The 19932-nt window shown below is 43.3% G+C and overlaps 1 protein-coding gene across 2 annotated transcripts in view; it reads left to right on the top strand.

The window, feature by feature from the left end:
- The first annotated feature begins 6126 nt into the window (after positions 1–6126).
- JMY (junction mediating and regulatory protein, p53 cofactor) overlaps positions 6127–19932 on the top strand; it is a 92755-nt gene continuing 78949 nt past the window's right edge. For both annotated transcript variants that reach the window (XM_074995461.1, XM_074995462.1), the window contains exon 1: positions 6127–7998. In XM_074995461.1, coding sequence (XP_074851562.1) covers positions 7084–7998 — 915 coding nt within the window. In that variant the 5' untranslated portion in view covers positions 6127–7083. The remainder of the gene's footprint in view (positions 7999–19932) is intronic.

Here is a 19932-nt window from a genome sequence, read left to right on the forward strand (position 1 = left end):
TTTCTTGGATGTGTTCTGTGCTACATTAAAATCTTGAGCTATGTCTGCACTACAGCAATCTTTCGACAGAAATTACTGTTGGAAGATATCTTCCAACAAAACTTCTGTCGACAGACTATGGCCATATGCCAAAGAGGATCACTCTGTCGATCTGGTCTGTCGACAGAAAGCTGTCGGACTGCCCAGCTGCTCTCTCCACAGAAAGGCCAATCAGAAGCACAGCAGACAGGGCTGCCCAGTGATCCTGAAGCCCTCTATGTCAACAGAAGACAAGCCACACCCAACACCCCGCAGCGTCCACACAGCTTTTTTGTTCACAGATTACGTTGAGAAAGGCGTTCTGCCTCATGGGGGAGAGGAAGAAGGCTTTCAACAAAAGTGCTGAGTTCTGTCGTGGGTTGGAGCTGTGGGAGGGTGGGCAGGGGGGGTTAAGCCTGGACTAGGTTAGGGCTGCTGGGGGAGTGGGGGGTGGAGTTGAGCCAGGGCCATGCACGGCCCTGCAGAGTGTGTGCGAGAACTGGAGCTGTGCGCGGCCCTGAGGTGGTGGGGGTCAAGCCAGGGCCACACGTGCAGGGGTGTGTTTGTAAGCTGTGGACGTGTGTGCACATGGGAGGGGGCTGAACCGGGGCTGCACCAGGTGGGGGGAGTTGAGCCTGGCCCGGGGGGGCAGGATTTTGAGTTGTGCTTAACTCGCATTAATGCACAATTCAAAATCATGCATTTTGAAGGGCTACTGTATAGAAACCTGCAGTAAGAGAAATTTAGACTTGCCAGTTACCTCTGGGTAAACCAACTTCAAAGGGGGCATGTTAATCAAGGCAATGAGAGGTTACTGATGAATTGCTGTTGTGAATAAGCAGCACTTCATTAGGCTAATTCTCCCCTGTGGTAACTTCAAAGCATCAAACTTCAAAGTGCTGGCATGCGTGTAGCTGTGAGCACTTCAAAGTGCCCGCGCTAATTCAAAGTCCCTTTCCTCCTCAAAATTTTGAGGAGTATGCAGGCCGGCACTTCGAAGTTTGACACTGCCAAGTTTCTGTGGGGAAGAATTAGCCTAATGAAGCGCTGCATATTCACCGCAGCATTTCATTAGTAATTTCCCATCACCCTGATTAACATGCCACCTTTGAAGTTGGGGGCAAGTGTAGTCCTAGCCACTAAGTCAAATCAAACCAGCCACTAAAGTACCTCTGCCAGCCCCACTGGCCAGCCAGAAGCCACACAGGCAAACCCACAGATTCTCCAGCTGCTCCAAATGCCCAGAGCCAGCACCCCCTTTACTTAGGTGAGAGATGTTAAAACCTATTTCCCAAATCCAGACAGATTCGTCCTGGCCCCAAAGTGTACAGCCATAATGCCAGGTCAATATACACTTGGATCATACCCAAAACAGCATGTTTTGCCAATCCTTTAGAATCTAAAACCTAAAGGTTTATTAAGAAAGAAAGAAAGAATAGTGAGAGAGAAAAATTGTTGAAGTGATACATTACACGCATCATCTATTGATAAAGACCAGTGATGTTACGTGCTGATTCTTGAAAGTCTCTGAATGTACATCCTTTTGATGGATGGGCCCTCAGTCCAGACAGGCTTAGCTGACGAGGACTGAAAGAACCAAGACATTCGCTGTTAGGGCCATCTTATAGCTTGCCATGTGGAGGGAAAACCTCTTTTCTTCTCCCATAGGCACTGGATTATCACCTGACCAGGTGGGCTGCTGTGGCACTCTGCATTCCAGATGACAAGCTCCAAATTCCTGAGCATCTGTCCCTTTGTTTAGCCCATGTCACCTGACCAGGGAGCTGGTCACACCACCTACTGTGAATCTCAGTGCTACAATATTTCTAGTTCAGGTATAAAGCCAATATCTATAACTTTACGTACAACCGTGGCACAGATATACAAGTAACATAAACACATTCAGGGAGTTACCAGATTTCACTGGATACCTCAATTGGGCCACCGGGCACAAGGTTATGTTCCAATTATATACAATGGTGAAAGAAATGGCTTCCATATGCAATTTAAAAATTCAGTGATGTCACACAGATCCAGACTAACACCCATCTGAAACAAGGTCTACGCTCGCCGCGGAGGATCCTAAGCGACTCCAGAACTCCTTGCGATTCACAAGGATTAAGGCATGCTGATGGACGGAGTAGAGGGGACAGGGATGAACACTGATGGCTGCAAGATCTATTTCTGGTACACAACTGGCGCACCTGAAATTATGTAGCAGCAGTTGATATTCAAAGTAAGTACAGACCCAGACTGATACAGTGAGTTCAATGGGGCTTACTCCAAAATTAAGTGCACTCTGAGCAGTCAATCTTACCTTTTTTGGCAATTTAAATCAATCCATCCTGACTGCACTTGCAAAGAGATGCAGCAGAGGGTGCCTCCTAGAGATCTGCATCACCTCCAGTGAGAGACTGTATCAGTTGTCACTCTAAGTTGTAACTTGGTTTTGGTTTACAACAAAAGAAAATTATTACTTTTTAGTACACATATACTGTATTAGACTCAAATTGTGCCCTAATCTTTTTCCAAATCCTGTGTTGTGTCTGAATTTAACATATTTCATTTTCATATTTTTTCAGCTTTCCAAAGAGCGATTTTTAGAGTCTTCAATGTGGTCAGTATCAACGTCTTCCTTTACATCTGTGCCATATTTTATTAAGCAAAAGTCTCTGCTTCCTGAAAACGGTTGTGTGCAAGATAAAATAGGTACTCAAAGAGAATGCATTGGAATGCATTGAGACAGCCCCAAATGAAAGATGTGCCATGAGTGAACACATTAAAGTTCCAAATACTGTATGTTGCTATTTACATCAAACTATCACTTCATCCAATCAACGGCCCTCTTTCACTTTGGCTGGGCCTACACTAGCTCCCAACTTTGAAGGGAGCATGGTAAGCAGGTTGTCCGGAGATTACTAATGAAGTGCTGCAGTGCATATGCAGCACTTCATTAAGCTAATTCTCCCCTGTGGCAACTTCGAAGCGGCAAGCTTCAAAGGGCCAGCTTGTGTGTAGCTGTGGCTAACCCACCAGGACTTTGAAATGCCTGGGCTACTTCAAAGTCCCTTTACTCCTCAAAATGGGTAGACAAACCTTTCTTTACAAAAACAACTAATTCTACAAAAGACATTTACAAACCGTAGATTTAAATTTGCATTTTACTTTACTTGCATTGCAATTGAACCAGATTAGCAAAACAAACCTATTCAAAATTGTTGTAAAACACAGATCAGACAGAACTTAGTAAATATTCTTCAGAACAGAGGCAGTTTTAAAAACAGTATCCTCACTGCTACAATTCTTCAAACTATTTGATTGACTAGTCCTCTAGCTACACTAGCACAAATGGTAAATATAGTATGTAACCATCTAGACATAAACCATGTTACAACAACATGGAATTGTTTGAAAATTATTTAAATTCTCCCCATAGACTAGCTTTTCTAGTCACTGATGGGACTTGTGTTCCTCAAAAAGACTTAGAATTAGAACATTTGGATTCCATTCAAGAGAATGTAATTATGGTTTATCCTTAAGCACTTTTCTTTCTGTAGGAGTGACATATCAGGTGATAGGAATGTTTAAGCAAACATTTTAAAGAATGTTTTTGCTGTTCATGACATTAGCAGACAGATGATTTATCCAGGGATGGGCGAGATCACTATACAGTGCTTCACATTACTCATTTCAGGGAGGACACAGAACAAGGATGGACGACCCCAAATAGAGGGTGGACCACAGCAGCTCACAGCTCACTTGGCTCCACCTATGCCCCAAAGACCACTCCTGGCTGCTCTCTTCCCCCAAGTTCCTCTAATACACAGTGGCACTAGAATCCTGCACTTACCTGCTCCTCTCCCTCCCTCTCAACACTTTCAGGGCATGTGAATTTCCTGAGTTGCGCTCCATCTCTCCCAGACCTGGAAAGCCACGAACAGCTTATTTGCAGCGTTCCAACTCTCCTACGGAGGTGGAAACACAGAAATGGTTCCACAGCAGAAAAATATTGGTGTTTACAAAACAAAATACTACAGATTTCCACATCCACGTAAAATACCAAATTTGGAACTTTTGTTCTGACTAGGGACATTTTCCAAAATCTTGAATTTTGTCATGAATTTCAAAGCCTGTTTTCCAGTTAGTTAGTTCTGGCCCATTTCTCTTCCAAGATGTCATGTTGCCAGCTACTGCACTGGTGTGTTTAACAAATGCAGAGACTTGACTAGACTCTCATCTTAGCTACAGCAGAAGATAATGGTTGGATTGTGTAGCAGACTCACAGTGTAGCCCTTTGGGTCAATCTTGTGTTTTTAACTATTAGGATAATACATTCCCTGAGCAAGTTCTCAGCACTATGTCCATCAGGAATCACAAAGACCTGAGGTACTGATTCCACAGTTCCATTGTCTTAACAACTCTAATACTAGTAGAAAGATTGGCTGTATTCACTAGTATATATTTTACAGAATTACTTTTTTTTTTTTCATTTGTGCATTATTAAAGACAAAATCACACTGATATATTTACACTCACCTGTAGAGTTTCTTTGTGAATACCTAACAGAAACAGTCTATAGCTTTCCTGTCTGGATACAAGAGCTATATTTGATTTGTATTTAGTAAATTGCACTGGCATTTCACCTCCATGATAGACAGAAGTGACCTTTTACTGAAGCATCTCTTTTTTGAACAAGTGTTTCCAATGATGATATTCTTCTCTTCTTGCTCCTATGTCTGCTATTGTTAAGTTTTCCATACCACTTTGTATGTGTCTGGCCCAATGCTTGAATTTTTATGAATGCAAAGGAATGCATGTCCTTCTGGTCCTGTATTGGGCTGTTTGCCATGGAGTCAACATTTTCCTCACTTGCCCCACCAGCTCTAAGTTTCAGCATTCAGAAAATCCCCATAGTTTTCCAAGGTACACGATATGGCTTTGTAGTGTCTTTGTTCCATGTTTGAAGAATGTTTTGATTTGCAAAGGCTCTCCTCCTCGAACGTTGTTATTTTCAAAAACAGGACTTTTAAAGAGACTCTAAGAACTCATGTTGTAGAGAAGGGATAATTTTAATTACTTATTTACTTTTTGACAATCTCATTTGAGGAAGGATTCTTACTCATGTACCACCTCTCCACCGATCTGATGGGGCATGGAGTTCAACATTTTTCAGTTACTGGTTTTATTCTTATGTTGTTGCCTTAACATATAAATATCTGTGGGTCTCTATTAATGATGATCCATTTAAACTTAAGGATAATTCTGTTTCTCATCCAAGATGTGAAATGGGAAGTTCTAAAGGGCATAGCAGCATCCATGCAGTTGATCTCAGAATTAAGGTTAATTTTTAATGCTACATATTTTTTTAAAATAGAGAATTCTTCCAGTGTCATACGAAGGAACTGAGCCTCAAAAATAGGAAACCAGTGAAATGATATAAAAAAGAAGTAGAATTACAGTTATCCCTTTTGATGAGGTCCTTGTACTGCAGAAGCTAGATACAGTATGTACTGAATTTTGAATTACCCCAGAAGACCATGTGAAGTTTTAATTAATGCAGAAGAAAGCTGCTCAACTTTAAGCAGAGCTGGAAAACCTAAGCATGTAATTGTTGTGCCTTGGTACTCTCAGTTTATATCTAGATATCATCTATAAAACCTGCCATAACTTGACAGGATGTGTTAGTGATTAGTTCAGGACTCATTTAACACTTGGATCTGGCCTGTGGGCTACATCTGGCCTGCATACTATTTATATTCCACTGTTGGGGTAGCAAAGGGCACCACAAAGTGTAGGCTTTTTAAACAGCCACAGGAACCCCAAGCAGCATGGTAGCTGGGACTGGAAGGCACTACTTTAAGCCTTTTAAGTCTGTGCTAAAGAGCTCCTGGTCCCCACTGCTACCCTGGCAACAGGATATGAATAATATGTGGGTCAGATGCAGCCAGCAGGCTGATTCCACCCCCAGGCTGAATCGTGCCCAGCCCTGCAATAACTGACGAGGTAATGAAAGATGATGATGTAAGAAATGCTCAGCCTTTAAATCATCTAAATTTGTGGAGTGCCCCCCCTCCCTCGGCACAAATTATTGCCGCCCCCACCCCTGGATGAGCTGCTTGTCCCTTGACTCCTACAGTGAGGAATGAGAAAACAGTGCCTGTGGGGATTACAGATTTGTGACAAGGAACACGCGATGACGTGCCAACAAACGGAAGAGAGACTAAATCCTGGGAGCCAGAGCGCCCCGGGTGTTCGTTCACAGCGCGAAAGCCGAGCTGCCCCGGAACCCGGCCCAGGTGGAGGACTTGACCTCACTCCAGAGGCAGCGGCTCCTTGGACAGTCCATCCGCCAGAGGCACAGCGGCGCAGGCGGGCAGCACGATTGACTTCGGAGCGCCGTTGGCAACGGGGAAGGCCAAAGGCCGGAGACTGGCCCCTGACTGGGGGCGTGGGTGGCACCGCGTCACTCAGGCCTCAGGCGGCCCAGGCTTCTCCCTCCCCGAGCGCTGCTGTTGTTGCCGTCCGACTGCGCCTGCTCCCCAGCCAGGCCAACCCCAACTCCCCGGCCGCCCCGCTCGGCCGTTGGGCCCCCGTGACTCCGAACGCCCCAGTCCTCGCGCCCCTCTGTCGAGCCCGACGTCAACTGCGCCTCGGAGCTGGCGGAAGCTGCATATCCGTGGAAGGGAGAGGCGGGGAACCGGAGCGCCGGCCGGCTGCCGCCGCCGCGCGCACGAGGGGGGCGGAGAAGGGGCGGGACTAGGGCTCGAGGCGGGGCGGCGGGAGATGCCGCAGCGGCTGCGGCGCTTGTAAACAGAGCCCGCTCCTGCCCACGTGACCGTGCGAAGTACCTGTACGGGGGAGCCGTATTGTCCGCGGCGGCGGCGGTGGCGCCCGCCCGTTGCAGGACGCTACCGCGGCGGGAGGCGGGGCCGGCGTCGCGCGCGGTGGGCGAGGATCGGCCGTTCCCGGCCGGCCGGGCGCCGGCGCATCCTTCTCCCGCAAGATGGCTGCAGGCGGGCGGTGAGCCGGCGGCGGATGCCGAGCGCGGGCGCGTAGCAGGGCACCATGTCCGCCTTCGCGCTGGAGGAGACGCTGGAGGCGGACTGGGTGGCCGTGAGGCCCCACGCCTTCCTCGAGCGAGAGAAGCACAAGTTCGCCTTCATCGTGGCCTGGAACGAGATCGAGGGCAAGTTCGCCATCACCTGCCACAACCGGACGGCGCAGCGGCAGCGCAGCGGCTCGCGGGAGCTGCGCCGGGGCAGCCCCGGGGGGGCCGAGCACAGGGCCGCGGCGCAGGCCGGCGCCCCCGCGGCCCGCCGGACCCCGGCCTGCGGGGCGGACGCCAGCCCGACCAAGAGCTCCTCGCATGCCCGCGCGGACTCGCTGCTCCGGACCACCGAGAAGAGCGTCGCGGCCGGGGCGGAGGCGCTGCTGAAGAGCCCGCTGCGGACTAAGGCCAGTCCGGCGCGGAGGCCAACGCACAGCCCGGCGGCGACGAGCCCGGCAGGTGCGGCCGAGGAGATCGAGGTGCTGGAGCTGGTGAAGGATGAGCCTGCGGCCCCGCTGGTCTTGCTGCCGGCAGCCGTCCAGCCGGGCGCCGAGCCGGACGCGGACTCCCCCGGAGAAGAGTGCAGTTGGGCGGGCCTGTTCTCCTTCCAGGACTTGCGGGCCGTGCATCAGCAGCTGTGCTCGGTGAACTCGGAGCTGGAGCCCTGCCTGCCCGTCTTTCCCGAGGAGCCTTCGGGCATGTGGACGGTGTTGTTTGGGGCCCCGCAGCTGTCCGAGCAAGAGATGGACGCACTGTGCTACCAGCTGCAGGTTTATCTGGGCCACAGCCTGGACACCTGCGGATGGAAGATCCTCTCACAGGTGCTCTTCACCGAGACCGATGACCCCGAAGAGTACTACGAGAGCCTGAGCGAGCTGCGGCAGAAGGGCTACGAAGAGGTGTTGCAGCGGGCCCGCAAACGCATCCAGGAGGTGAGGCCCCACCCTAGCTAGAACTCCACTGCCTAGCGGCCACTTCTTCTCACCCTGTGTAACTTTGCTACCTCCTGAACCCTGTGTACTTGTACAAACTACATAGAAAACCGGCCAGATTCTGTGTTGTCCTAGGAACAAATATTCTAAACGTCTGGTGTCCAGTCAGTGCGGGTAGAAGGTTATAAGGAATTAGCCACGTTAATATGAATATATATTTATTGTTCAAGCCAACTAGCTAGACTCAATCAGCCAAATAGTTACATGTGGCTAGCGTGTTGGAGTCTGTGTTTCTAAACAGTAGAATTTAGAGGTCTGGATAAAAAAGAAAATTCTTGGGACTGGTGAGCTCTGTGTGCCATATGTGCTTTTTTTTGCATTGTTCTTAGTACGGGGAAATGTTGGAATCTGAATTTTTCTGTTTGAGTAAGATTAGAAACATGTTATTAAACTATTGCTGAAAAACTATTTTGCTAGGAGGGTGATGCAGCACTGGAATGGGTCATCTAGGAAGGTGGTAGAATCTCCATCCTGAGAGGTTATTAAGGCCAGTCTTGTCAAAGCACTGGCTGGAATGACTTAATTGGGACTGGTCCTGATTGGAGCTGGCGATTGGACTGGAGGACTTTCCAAGATGTCTTCCAACCCGTGTCTTATGTGTTCTCCTATGTGTTGCTTAATTTGACAGTTCAATTTTGAAGGCTTGAAAGAGTGAGATAAAAAAATTCTAGGGCCAACAGACCTTGGGTGCAGATGTGTCTTTGCAGTGCACAGTGTATGAATTTTTGTAGTAGAATTAGAGTTGCATTTTTCTTTAGCTCATAAAATTTTGATATTTGGGATTTTAAAAAATACCTGGCTCAAGAATGGTGTATCTGTGTTACTGTTGTTCCTGTTTGTAAAAAGTCTACCTATTTAAGTTCTTTGAGACCTGCTGTTTTGTTGGTAGAATTTGAAAAGCTGGCGTTAAAAAGTAGCAGAATCCTGATACAAGAAGACTTTTTCTCCAGCGCTATTGGATTGAGATGCATCAGGATTCAGATTTTTAAATGTATTTACGCTATTTTTTTTATTCAGGTTATACAGTATTGGCTAAAATACTGCTGAATGCCAGGTGACAGATCTAAGTTTTAGTTAAGCTCATGCACTGGGATGCAATGAGGTCTGAATTTTTTTGGTGCCGTGGGAGCAGTTGTAGAACTTGATTGGTGACGGCCAAAATAGGACAGAGCCTACAAGAGCTGGTTACTGTCGCTGGGTTTTTGTACCATTAATGCTCACATTTGTGGAGATCTCAATTTATTTATGTGGCAGTAACTAGAAATAGCTTATTCTCTGTTCTGAGTATAGAGTTTAGGGTCTTGGGTCCATAAATTGAGATTGAGTAGATCTAGCCTTAACCCAATGTATGGAATCCTGGAGATCCACAACACGCTCATTTTTGAGGAGTGTGCATTGACAGCACCATGTCAGAATTAATCATTGTGGTTTTGTAAAATTCTTACCAAGGGGTCTAGTTCTTCCTTAGTGTTAACTTTGTGATATATCACTGTTGAATATGGCCCAATACTCCTATTTTTATTTCTCTTTGTTGTCTAGAAGAGAGGAAGAAGAAACAGTCTAGAGACTCTTGGCCATTTGCTTAGCACTCTTTTATACTACACACAGCCACATAAAAAGTGCCTCTGAAAGCCAGTATTTTGAACCTTGTTTGGTGCTAGAGATACTGATTCAGGACTACTGCCCTACAGTTGTCTGAGTTCTGGTGAATTTCCACTTACGCTGTTTCTTTTACAGATTCATAGGGGGAAACAATAATCAGGTGTCTGAATAAACTATCTCAGTCAGATTTGGATACTATCAATGTTTTGCATTCATAATGAATATATATAATTTGGTGAACAACAAGAAGTCCTGTGGCACCTTTATAGACTAACAGATATTTTGATGCATCTGATGAAGCGGGTCTTTGCCCATGAAAGCTTATGTTCCAGAATATCTGTTAGTCTGTAAGGTGGCACAGGACCTCTTGTTGTTCTCAAAGATACAGACTAACACAGCTACCTTTCTGATAGTTTATAATTTGGTGGAAACAAAATGGCATGGCGGTATGTGTGTATTTGACCACAGTATTATCTTTCTTCCCCATAGTAACTGAACTAATTGTGTACCTAATGTCTGTAGAGATGTATCTATGTCAGTGCCTTTTGTGTAAATCAATCCATCTTTAATTAAAAAGTGCTTCATGTTTAAGGAAGGAGACCAACTGGTTGATCTGCTCTTTCACTTTCAGCTCTCAGGTTTCCTGTTCCTTACCTGTTGAAGCAGTAGTAATAGCTTAATTTCAAACAAATAGTTCATATCATTTGGCTTTGCAGTATTAAGAAAAGAGAGGAGCAATGGTGAATCCAGAATTTGTTATAGAAATAGAAATTTTCTGTACCTTAGAAGTGGGCTTGGCTCTTCCCCTGAAATGTAAACCTTCAGGGTCACATTTCATATATTCTCTTTCAACTTGCCTTGTACAGTCTGTACTTGAAATCTGCTTGTCGCTAGATAAGAACATTAGATTTGTGCAGTGTTGTACGGCTATATATCTTAGCAGCTTTAAGGCACAATGCTGAGGGTTCTCATTGTTGGCTACGTTTGTTATGAAATCAGGTAAATGGTTTTTGTTCGTGTACACAAAATTTTAACCCAATGCTTCATAAAACCTGTTCATAAGGCTTATGTTTTCTCATATAATTGTTATAAGATAAATTTGATTGTGCACTTTAAGATGCTATAATGTAACTTCCAAAAAACTTGTAATGTGAAGAGGTATAGGCTCTGTTAGTTTGAAGGGAGCGTGGATGGGGGGGATGCAAATAGAGCCCTCCCAAAAAAAAAAAAAGCACAGCCCCCAAACTCCTTTGTATTGCTTGTAATGTTCTACTCCTTGCCATCTGTTGCTTTTCATAGGTGCTACGTGATCCAGTTGATCTTTACAATTAATAGTTTGTGCTGTTAATAATAGGTGTCTTTCTTTGCCTGCACTGTAAAGTTTTAGTGGGTATTTCTTTCCACTTAAAGTGACTCTAATGTCCAAAGAAGATCCAAAATAAGAAAGATAAAAACAGTTGTACAGGAAGGAAATAATTCAGCTTGTAAGGATTTGATTTTTATCGGTTAATGTCAGTAAACATCAATTTCACATAAACTAAAAAAAAAAATTGCTGGATGATTGCAATGTACAGTGAGGCAAAATAAGGAATATGTTGCTTAGGAACTATTTAGAGTTTAAAGATGTTTTCTTTGAACACTTTGTGAATGTTTGTTTTACATTTATAAATTTTTCAGTTTTTGAATCTATCAGTAAATAGTTGTCTGATTCCCCTCCCCCAGCCTCCCACAATTCTGAACAGTTAAATAAAAATCAGAAAAAATACTTAAAAATGAACAGCGATATCCATCATGGAAATTATTAAAAATCAAATTCTGCCAAGTCTAAAATTATTTTAATAATTTTTCTTTTAACCAAAAATGCACTTTATTAAAGAAGTAAGGATGTTTTGCTGGCATAAGCTGCATATGCGCTTGGTGGGTTTGCTCTGTAGCTATGCCAGCAAACTTCTAGAGTTGACTAAGCCCTGCTTTCCTCCCTTCTGCTTAGTTATTTGTGAAGTGTAGGATCTGAGATGTCTGTACTACATGCCTACTGCATCTTCTCTTCAGTCATTATATTAGTTTCTTTGCCTTTCTCTGCTGCTGCTCCAACCTTTTAACTGCAGCAGCTTGAAACTGACACTTGATAGTTCCACTGCTGCCAGCAAGGCTCTGAATTATAGTTGTAAAAGTGAGAACATGTTAGTTTCATGCTGCTGCTGCTGCCTGGTAAAGTTATTAACCGCAGCTGAAGGGGAATTGCAGTAGGCTACCTGTAGATGGAGGAAAATCATTCTGCTTCATTTATTTATATTCAGTTTGTATTTGGGGTTATTTTTATGACCTTATGATCTGTAGACAGTTTTAATGAAAGCTTAAGTTCAGGAGTTAATGATATAAATCTTTTATCTGCCGTGGCTACCTTCGTACTTGTTGGAGCTAATACATTTTATTGTAATCTCTTTGCCAATTTAGTAGACATGCAGAGCACTGTGCTACGTAACTAGGTGATCTTAGAAATCTTACTTTTTAATTCATGATTAAATTTTTCTTTTGATTCAAAGTGGCAGACTTTTTTTAAAACAAATCTTCTGTCTGAAATATTAGCTAATCTTCATACAAATAATTAAGGATATACAGTTTTTAGAGACAAGACTGTGTTGACATAGCCCTGTTGCTGAAAGTCAGCGTGTGTGATAAATCATTTTGTTAGTTCTTAACCTGCTGCATTTCTGCTGTTTTCTTGGAGTACAGACTAATATGGCTACCTCTGTTACCATTAAACATGTATGAATGGTGTTTATTGGTACTTTTGCTGACAAAATACTTCTACCCCCAGTGAGCAGGTTTTGTTTTCTTGAGGTGACAACATTTTGTCATCTATGATGTGTGTATTCAAGCACCTGTGAATGACAAGAGTTTTGTCAAGCAAGTGCAAGTGTAAACACAGCCTTAGGTTGCTATCACTGAAAACAAATGAGATTTTTTTTTCTATTTCCATATATCTTGTACTTGGATGTAGTCAGGCCTACTGTTTTCTTTGTAGAGTCAGCAAATTTCTTTAGTATGTATGGCCTTTTACAAGACCATAGAAGAGAGTAACAAAGTCAAATAATAAAATTGGGAGTGAACTGTTTCACATCTTGAATAGTGACAGAGGTCACATCTTGCAGTTGATAACAGTTAAAAGTGTTGCTACAAAGCAGGGGTCTGAAACTCTCGGCCTGCGGGCCATGGCAGGGGCAATTTTGCAATCTGCCCTGGGAGTCCCAGTGGCCCAACAGGATGGGGGCATGTCTGTGTCCATACCTGTCTCCAAGTCCCACCTCTTCCTGCCACTGCTGTGCCCTCTTTCCCCCAAGGGATGCGACCTCAGTGATAACTGGAAGAGAGGGGGCTGGTGTGAGACAGCAGCAGGGGTCCCCTCACTGCCTGCACTCACTGTAGCAGCAGGAGTGGAGAGGATTGGGGGAAGGGGTGCAGTGAGGTCAGAGGATGGGGTGAGAGTGGGCCACAAGGACTCCTGGGCTGGATTGGGAAAATGCTTTGGTCGTACATGGCCTATGGACAAGAGTGTGAAATCACAGTCTGAGTGCCAGTGATACTTTTTAAAGTCTCTAAGGGTAGGGCTACACAGTATACTTATTTGAAATGTACATGATGCAAACGCTGTTTCGAAATAAATTTGTAATAGGGATTGACTTATTTTGGAATAGGTAAACCTCATTTTACAAGGAATAGCATTTATTTTCGCATAGCTGTATCGAATTAGGCACTTTTAAGAGTGGGCTCTATTTTGAAATAGGCACTGTGTGTGTAGATGATGTATTTCAAAATAACTCAGTGCTATTTTGAAATGCATTTTTGTGTGTAGTAGTGTTGTTTTGAAATAGCTCTTCCAGAATAGCCTATTTTGGAATGAGACTGCTGTGTAGAGAGACCCTAATATTCCTGCTTACCACAGCTTCATTAATAAATAAAAGATGCAGAGAATTAACATGTAGGGGGTGGTTGGCAGCTTTAGCTGGTTTGTTAATCCACAGGCAGCATGGCTTTTAGCAAGCTTCCGGCTGCATGGGGGAGGAGGTTGTGGGGCTGAGCTCCCGTCTCTTGTGCTGGTGAAAATCTGCTTGTATGTCAGTTTTGACAGGCATGCTTGTGGTTGTTGACCCCTGTACTAAACCATAATTATTTGACTATTAATGGTTTGGATTTATGTAGCTTTGCACTCCAATTGTCTCTTAGACTTCAGTGCCCAGCTGTTTTAAAGAAGAGCAATCCCTTTTAATATCCATTCTGGGTTATCGAATAATTTCTGTATAGAACTATTATTGTGCTTGAATACTGCAGACAGTAAAGTAAATCCTGTCTAGTTATTGTAATTGTTAAATTCAAAAGATTTGCAAAACTTCTTTTAAAAGGAACAAAATGCACTTTTGCTCTATACTTTGATTTCAGATTCAGAGAATTGAAATCTTAACTTCTTTATCCATGATTCTTAACCTTTTTTATACCTTTCTATGGTCCTTTTGGTGGAAAGTGTGGGATTATTTTTTTTCTGTTGGCTTGAAAGGGAGCAGAATTAAGCCCACATTGAGCACTTGGACAGTAGACTTCAAATACTTGTTGGCATCAGTTTTATTGGAAAACAATATTGTCATTCTGCAGTCTTGGTTCAACCCTGAATATTTGAACCAATGAGGCTGAAACCACTATAAGCTACTAGTGCAACTTAGTTAACAGCTTCCAGTTTTTGGTGGAGTATTCTACATGGTATGAGCCGTACTTGTCCCCATCAGAATTTGGTTTGGCAGAATCTGATATTTATTTTATGTAAATTTTGATGGATGGTATCCGTAATTATTTTTACGGATTTTTTATTTTTATCCATTTCATTTTTCACAGATGTGAGAAAGGGGATCATAACAGTATTTAATGACAGATTGAAAAAAAAATAAAATTCTGTAATTGGTAGAAGACAAATAGTCAACCTCGCATATTCAAAATATACACAGGAAGTGTTCTTAAAATTTGTCAAGAAGCGTTTTCTCATCTGTAAATTTTGATTTTTCATTGAAATATTTTGGCTGGGTTTACATGTGCCCCTTCCTTTCGAAAGAGGCATGTTAATGAGCCTGTTCAAAAGATGCTAATGAGGCGCTGCAATGAATATGCAGTGCCTCATTAGCATAATGGCAGGTGCAGCTTTTTGACTCACGCACCGCCCGTGGAGACGGGACCTTCTGAAAGGATCCCCCCAGTTTTTGAAAGCCTTTCTTCCTATCTGGTGATCGGAAGAAGGGCTTTCAAAAATGGGGCGGGGGGGGGTTGTGATGGTGTCCTTTGGCAAGGTCCCGTCTCCACGGGTGGCGTGCGATTTGAAAAGCCGCACTTTTGAATTGCCGTGGCTGCCATTATGCTAATGAGGGGCTGCATATTCATTGCAGCGCCTTATTAGCATTCTTCGAACAGGCTCATTGACATGCCCCTTTCGAAAGGAAGGGGCACGTTTAGACACAGGGTTTATGTATATGATGAAATCAATATTTACCAGTAATCTAATCTCTAGTAAGGTACCTAATTAGTACCTAACTGAGAGCCCTAACCAGGGGGACAAGTATCAGAGAGGTAGCTGAGTTAGTTTGTGTCTTCAGAAACAACAAGACGTCCTGTTAGTCTATAAGGTGCCATAGGACTTGTTGTTTCTAACCAGAGGGGTTTTCTTTCCAGAGTTGTCTTCACTCATCTCTCTCTTTCACTTACTTAGGGTTTGTCTACACTGCCGCTTCACTGTGCTGTAACTGTCTTGCTCAGAGAGTGTGAAAAACACCCTGCCCTCCAGTGTAGTAAGTTACATTGCTTTCAAGTGCCTGTGTAAACAAGCCACAGGAACTGTTAGCAGCCACCTCCACAAGGGAGTATTCCTAGGGCACTGGAACCATTGGTGCTGCAACCACATTACTGCGTTAAAGCGCTTTTGTGGTAGAAGTTTGAAGTGCAGACAAAGTCTAACTTAGTTTTGCTATCGGCATTTGTGTCTAGTGACAGGATTCTCAGTTTTTTCCTGGACTATTCAAAACTCTTTAAGATCTAGTTTTCCTCCTGATCCACGCTACAGTTGTGAAACTTAGCATCGAAGATACTACGTGATCAGGTCTTCCGATTAATAGAAATCACAAATAGAGTAATTTTCCCATCTTGCAAACTAAAAATATGAATATATCAACACTTTTTCAAAATGAACATCTGCACTTCTGAAATATTAAGTGTATTTTGTTTAAGTATTAATGTCGTATATAAGATGTATGTATTTGATATAAAATGTTATCAGTTAAAAACATTTTAATTTTGAGAGATTAATTTGAAGGCATGGAAATATGTGACTGAGGGAGATAGAGATTACTGTAAGGAAACATTATAAATAATTCTTGGGATTTAAGTAAACTGAAGTTCTGACTGAAATTATTTTTTCCTTTCAACTAGAAGTTGTTTTTTTAACAAGTATATTCACCTTTGTGCCTTATCTTCCGACATCCTTTTGTTATATGGCACACAAATACAGATCCCCCTTTTACTTTTGTCATGTATGCCGAGACAAATTTTAAAAATATTGGTGTATGATGCGCTAATAACTTAATTTTAAAATAGAACTAACCTTTGAGAAAAGGTAATTTTGCTTACTACTAACCAGTGTGATAGAGAAAACAGTAGTTTAATTTCTTTACTGTATTAATTCTGTACACTTTTTAAACTCTTTCATATCGGGCAACTCTGGGATGAGGAGGTAGCTGGATATTCAAATATTCTGGGTAATAGAGAGGTATACCTAGCAATGCATGACACTAGTGGAAAAAAAATTAGGTATTAAGAAGAAAAACAAAAATGTATGGAGAGTGATTTAGTTACTAACAGTAGTAGTATTGTATACTGTAAACTTATACTGTATTTATTGGTATTTACTTTCACTATACTGTACTTGTGGAAAATGTAACTAAAATTTACTTACCGTTAAAATGCTGGTTATTTCAGAGTTCCAGATAATAAAATACTGGATATGAAAAAATTTTACTGTACATTAAAACCCCTATTTACACAATTTCAGCTTGCACTTTACTTGGATTAATGCAAGTCGAAATTGTGAGTGGTGTGGGAGCTGGAAGCCAGGCTCCCCTCTGTTTGTTGAAACCAGAAAACTGTTCAGCACTATTGTGCTGGTCAGTTTCCTGGCTCCCAGGAGTGGCGGGGAGCCAGGAACCAGACAGCTCTCAGCTCCCTGCCATTCCTGGGAGCCAGGAAACTGACCAGTACAGCCACACTGGACAATTTTTCAGCTTCCGTAGGGAGGAGAGCTGGGAATCAGGTTGCCACCTGGTTCATGGCTCCCTGCCAGTCCTGGGAGCTGGGCAACTGACCAGGGTAGCAGTGCTGGTCAGTTTCCCAGCTCCCCCAACTTGAGAAAAATTTGACTTACACGTGGTTACTTGGGTATGCAACCTCCGTGTAAGGAGGAGGGAGGGTTACTGTAGTTTCATACACTTCACCTGTAATAGACGAATACATGTTTAGACCTTTAAAATTGTCAGAAATCTTTGTGCTTCAGGAGACTTATGTCCATAGATTAATGGGAATTCTGGCTTGCTGCTTTTAACTGATGCTACCTTGTTGACTAACATTGTAGGATACTTGGGCCAAGTCTACACTAAATATTTATGTTGGTGCAACTGTCACTGATCGGTGTGAAATCTACACTGACAGGAAAAGCTGTCCCGTCACCACAGCAGTGCCTTTGCTACAGTTGTGCAGCTACACTGCTATTGCCTGTATAGGTTGACATATCCTTGTTTTCTAACAAAGATTTGGAAAAACTGGGCAACACTGCACAGGTGTAAAAAAGATAAGATGTTTAATATCTATATATAGAGTTCCCATGGGGATGGCCTTAGCAAAAATGAAATTCTTTAGTTTCTTGTTCACTGCATTTACTAAAGATAATCATGGGTACTAGTTTATCTGTAAATCAATGAAATTGGAAAAGGGAGCTTTAAATATTTTTATATACTTTAAAAGTAACACTAATACAGGTTGACCCTCTCTAGTCAGGCAACATCTGTAATCTGCAATGATTTTAGTCAGATGACCATTTAACATGGGTGTGGCCATATTTCCCATAGTCCCTTAAAATTTGTTTACCATCACCTGTCCTGGCTCTGTGTTCTGTGCTGTTAATTAGCTGTAATTTACCCCTAAATATCTTCAAAGAGCCCACTAAACAGTGGAAATGTCTGTAATGCTGGTAGACAATATTGACATCCCATGATCTGGCAAATTGTCTCCTTCGGCTGTTTGCATTGCTCACCCGTCTCCAGAGCCCCTGCCATGAACTCGTTTACTGTGTGCTTCACTGTGTCCCCTGAATTAAAATGATCATTAATTTTTTTTTTTTTTTGGTCCTGTCAGAAACTTGAAGACTAATTTACAATGCAAAGAAAGGGTCAGCAGGAACTGTGGGATAGGTACTCATGGTGCATTGCTGACAAAGTCGAAGCTGCCCACCCTAATGGGGATGCACCCCATCAACTTCATGTGTTAGTATGGATATGCCCACTCGACTTTACAAAGTCAGATGCTAAAAAATCCAGCTTGACAAATTTGACCTAATCTCTTTATGTAGACATGCCCTTAATCTCTCCCTTTCTATCAGAAAGGTAGCCGTGTTAATCTGTAGCTTTGAGAACAACAAGAAGTCTTGTGGTACCTTATAGAGTAACAGATATTTTGGAGCATAAGCTTTCGTGGGCAAAGACCCGCTTCATCATCTGGACCCATGGGAGGGAGGCTGTTGAAGAGTTCCACTGTGACTTCAACAGCTTCCACCCCATCATCAACCTTAGCCTGGACCAGTCCACACAAGAAAGTCACTTCCTGGACACTACTGTGCAGATAAGCGACGGTCACATAAATACCACCCTATACCAAAAACCCACAGACCGCTATGCTTATCTACATGCCTCCAGCTTCCATCCAGGGCATACTACATGATCCATTGTTTACAGCCAGGCACTACGGTACAACCATATTTGCTCTGATCCATCAGACAGAGACAAACATCTACAAGACCTTTACCAAGCTTTTGTCAAACTACAATAACCACCTAAGGAAGTGAGGAAACGGATTGATAGAGCCAGACGGGTACCCAGAAGCCATCTGCTACAAGACAGGCCTCGCAAGGAAAACAAAACACCACTGACCATCACATACAGCCCCCACATAAGGCCTCTCCAATGCATCATCAGTGATCTGCAACCCATCCTGAACAATGATCTTTCACTCTCACAGACTTTGGGAGGCAGGCCTGTCCTCGCCTACAGACAGCCTGCCAGCCTTAAGCAAATCCTCACCAGCCACTACAAATCACAAACCAGTGACTCTAGGCTTGGAACCAGCCCCTGCAACAGTCCTCGCTGCCAACTCTGCTCACATATCTACACCAGTGACATCATCACAGGACCTAACATCAGCCATATCATCAGGGGCTCCTTTACCTGCACATCTACTAATATATTATGTGCCAGCAATGCCCCACTGCAATTTTTATTGGCCAAACTGGACAGTCTCTCCATAAAAGAATAAATGGACATAAATCAGACATCAGGAACAGTAATGTACAGAAGTCTGTGGGTGAACGCTTCAATCTCCCTGGACACTCTGGCAGATTTAAGGGTGACAGTCCTGAAACAAAGAAATTTCAAAAAATCAAATGGAGAGAGAAGTCTCTGAGCTGCAATTTATTTGCAAATTTGCCTCCATTAACCAAGGATTAAACAGAGACTGGGAGTGGCTTGCTGCTTACAAAAACAACTTCTCTGCCTTGGGTGTTAATATCTTCCCATTAGACTCTGACAAAGGCTCACATCCCCCTGTCTGATCTAACTTGTTTTTTTCTCTTTTGACAAGTATTATTGAGTCTGGGCCATTTCCACCTTGCTGAATACAACTGGTCAGGTCTGTCCCTCCCTTTTATTGGGACCCCACTCTTTTAATACCCCTCTGAAACCACCACCCACTCATGCATCTGATGAAGCAGATCTTTGCCGACGAAAGTTTATGCTCCAAAATACCTGTTAGTCTATAAGGTGCCACAAGACTTCTTGTTGCTCTCCCTCTCTAGTTTCCTTCCCTTATTTTTCCATCATGTTTCTCACTTTTTTTATTAAATATCCTATATGGCTTAGTTTTAAAGTCAGTCCTATAATAGAGGTAGGGAAGCCACTGAAAAACAGGATCTTGTAA

This window comes from Carettochelys insculpta, chromosome 5 (assembly GCF_033958435.1).
Source record: "Carettochelys insculpta isolate YL-2023 chromosome 5, ASM3395843v1, whole genome shotgun sequence".
NCBI lineage: Eukaryota > Metazoa > Chordata > Testudines > Carettochelyidae > Carettochelys > Carettochelys insculpta.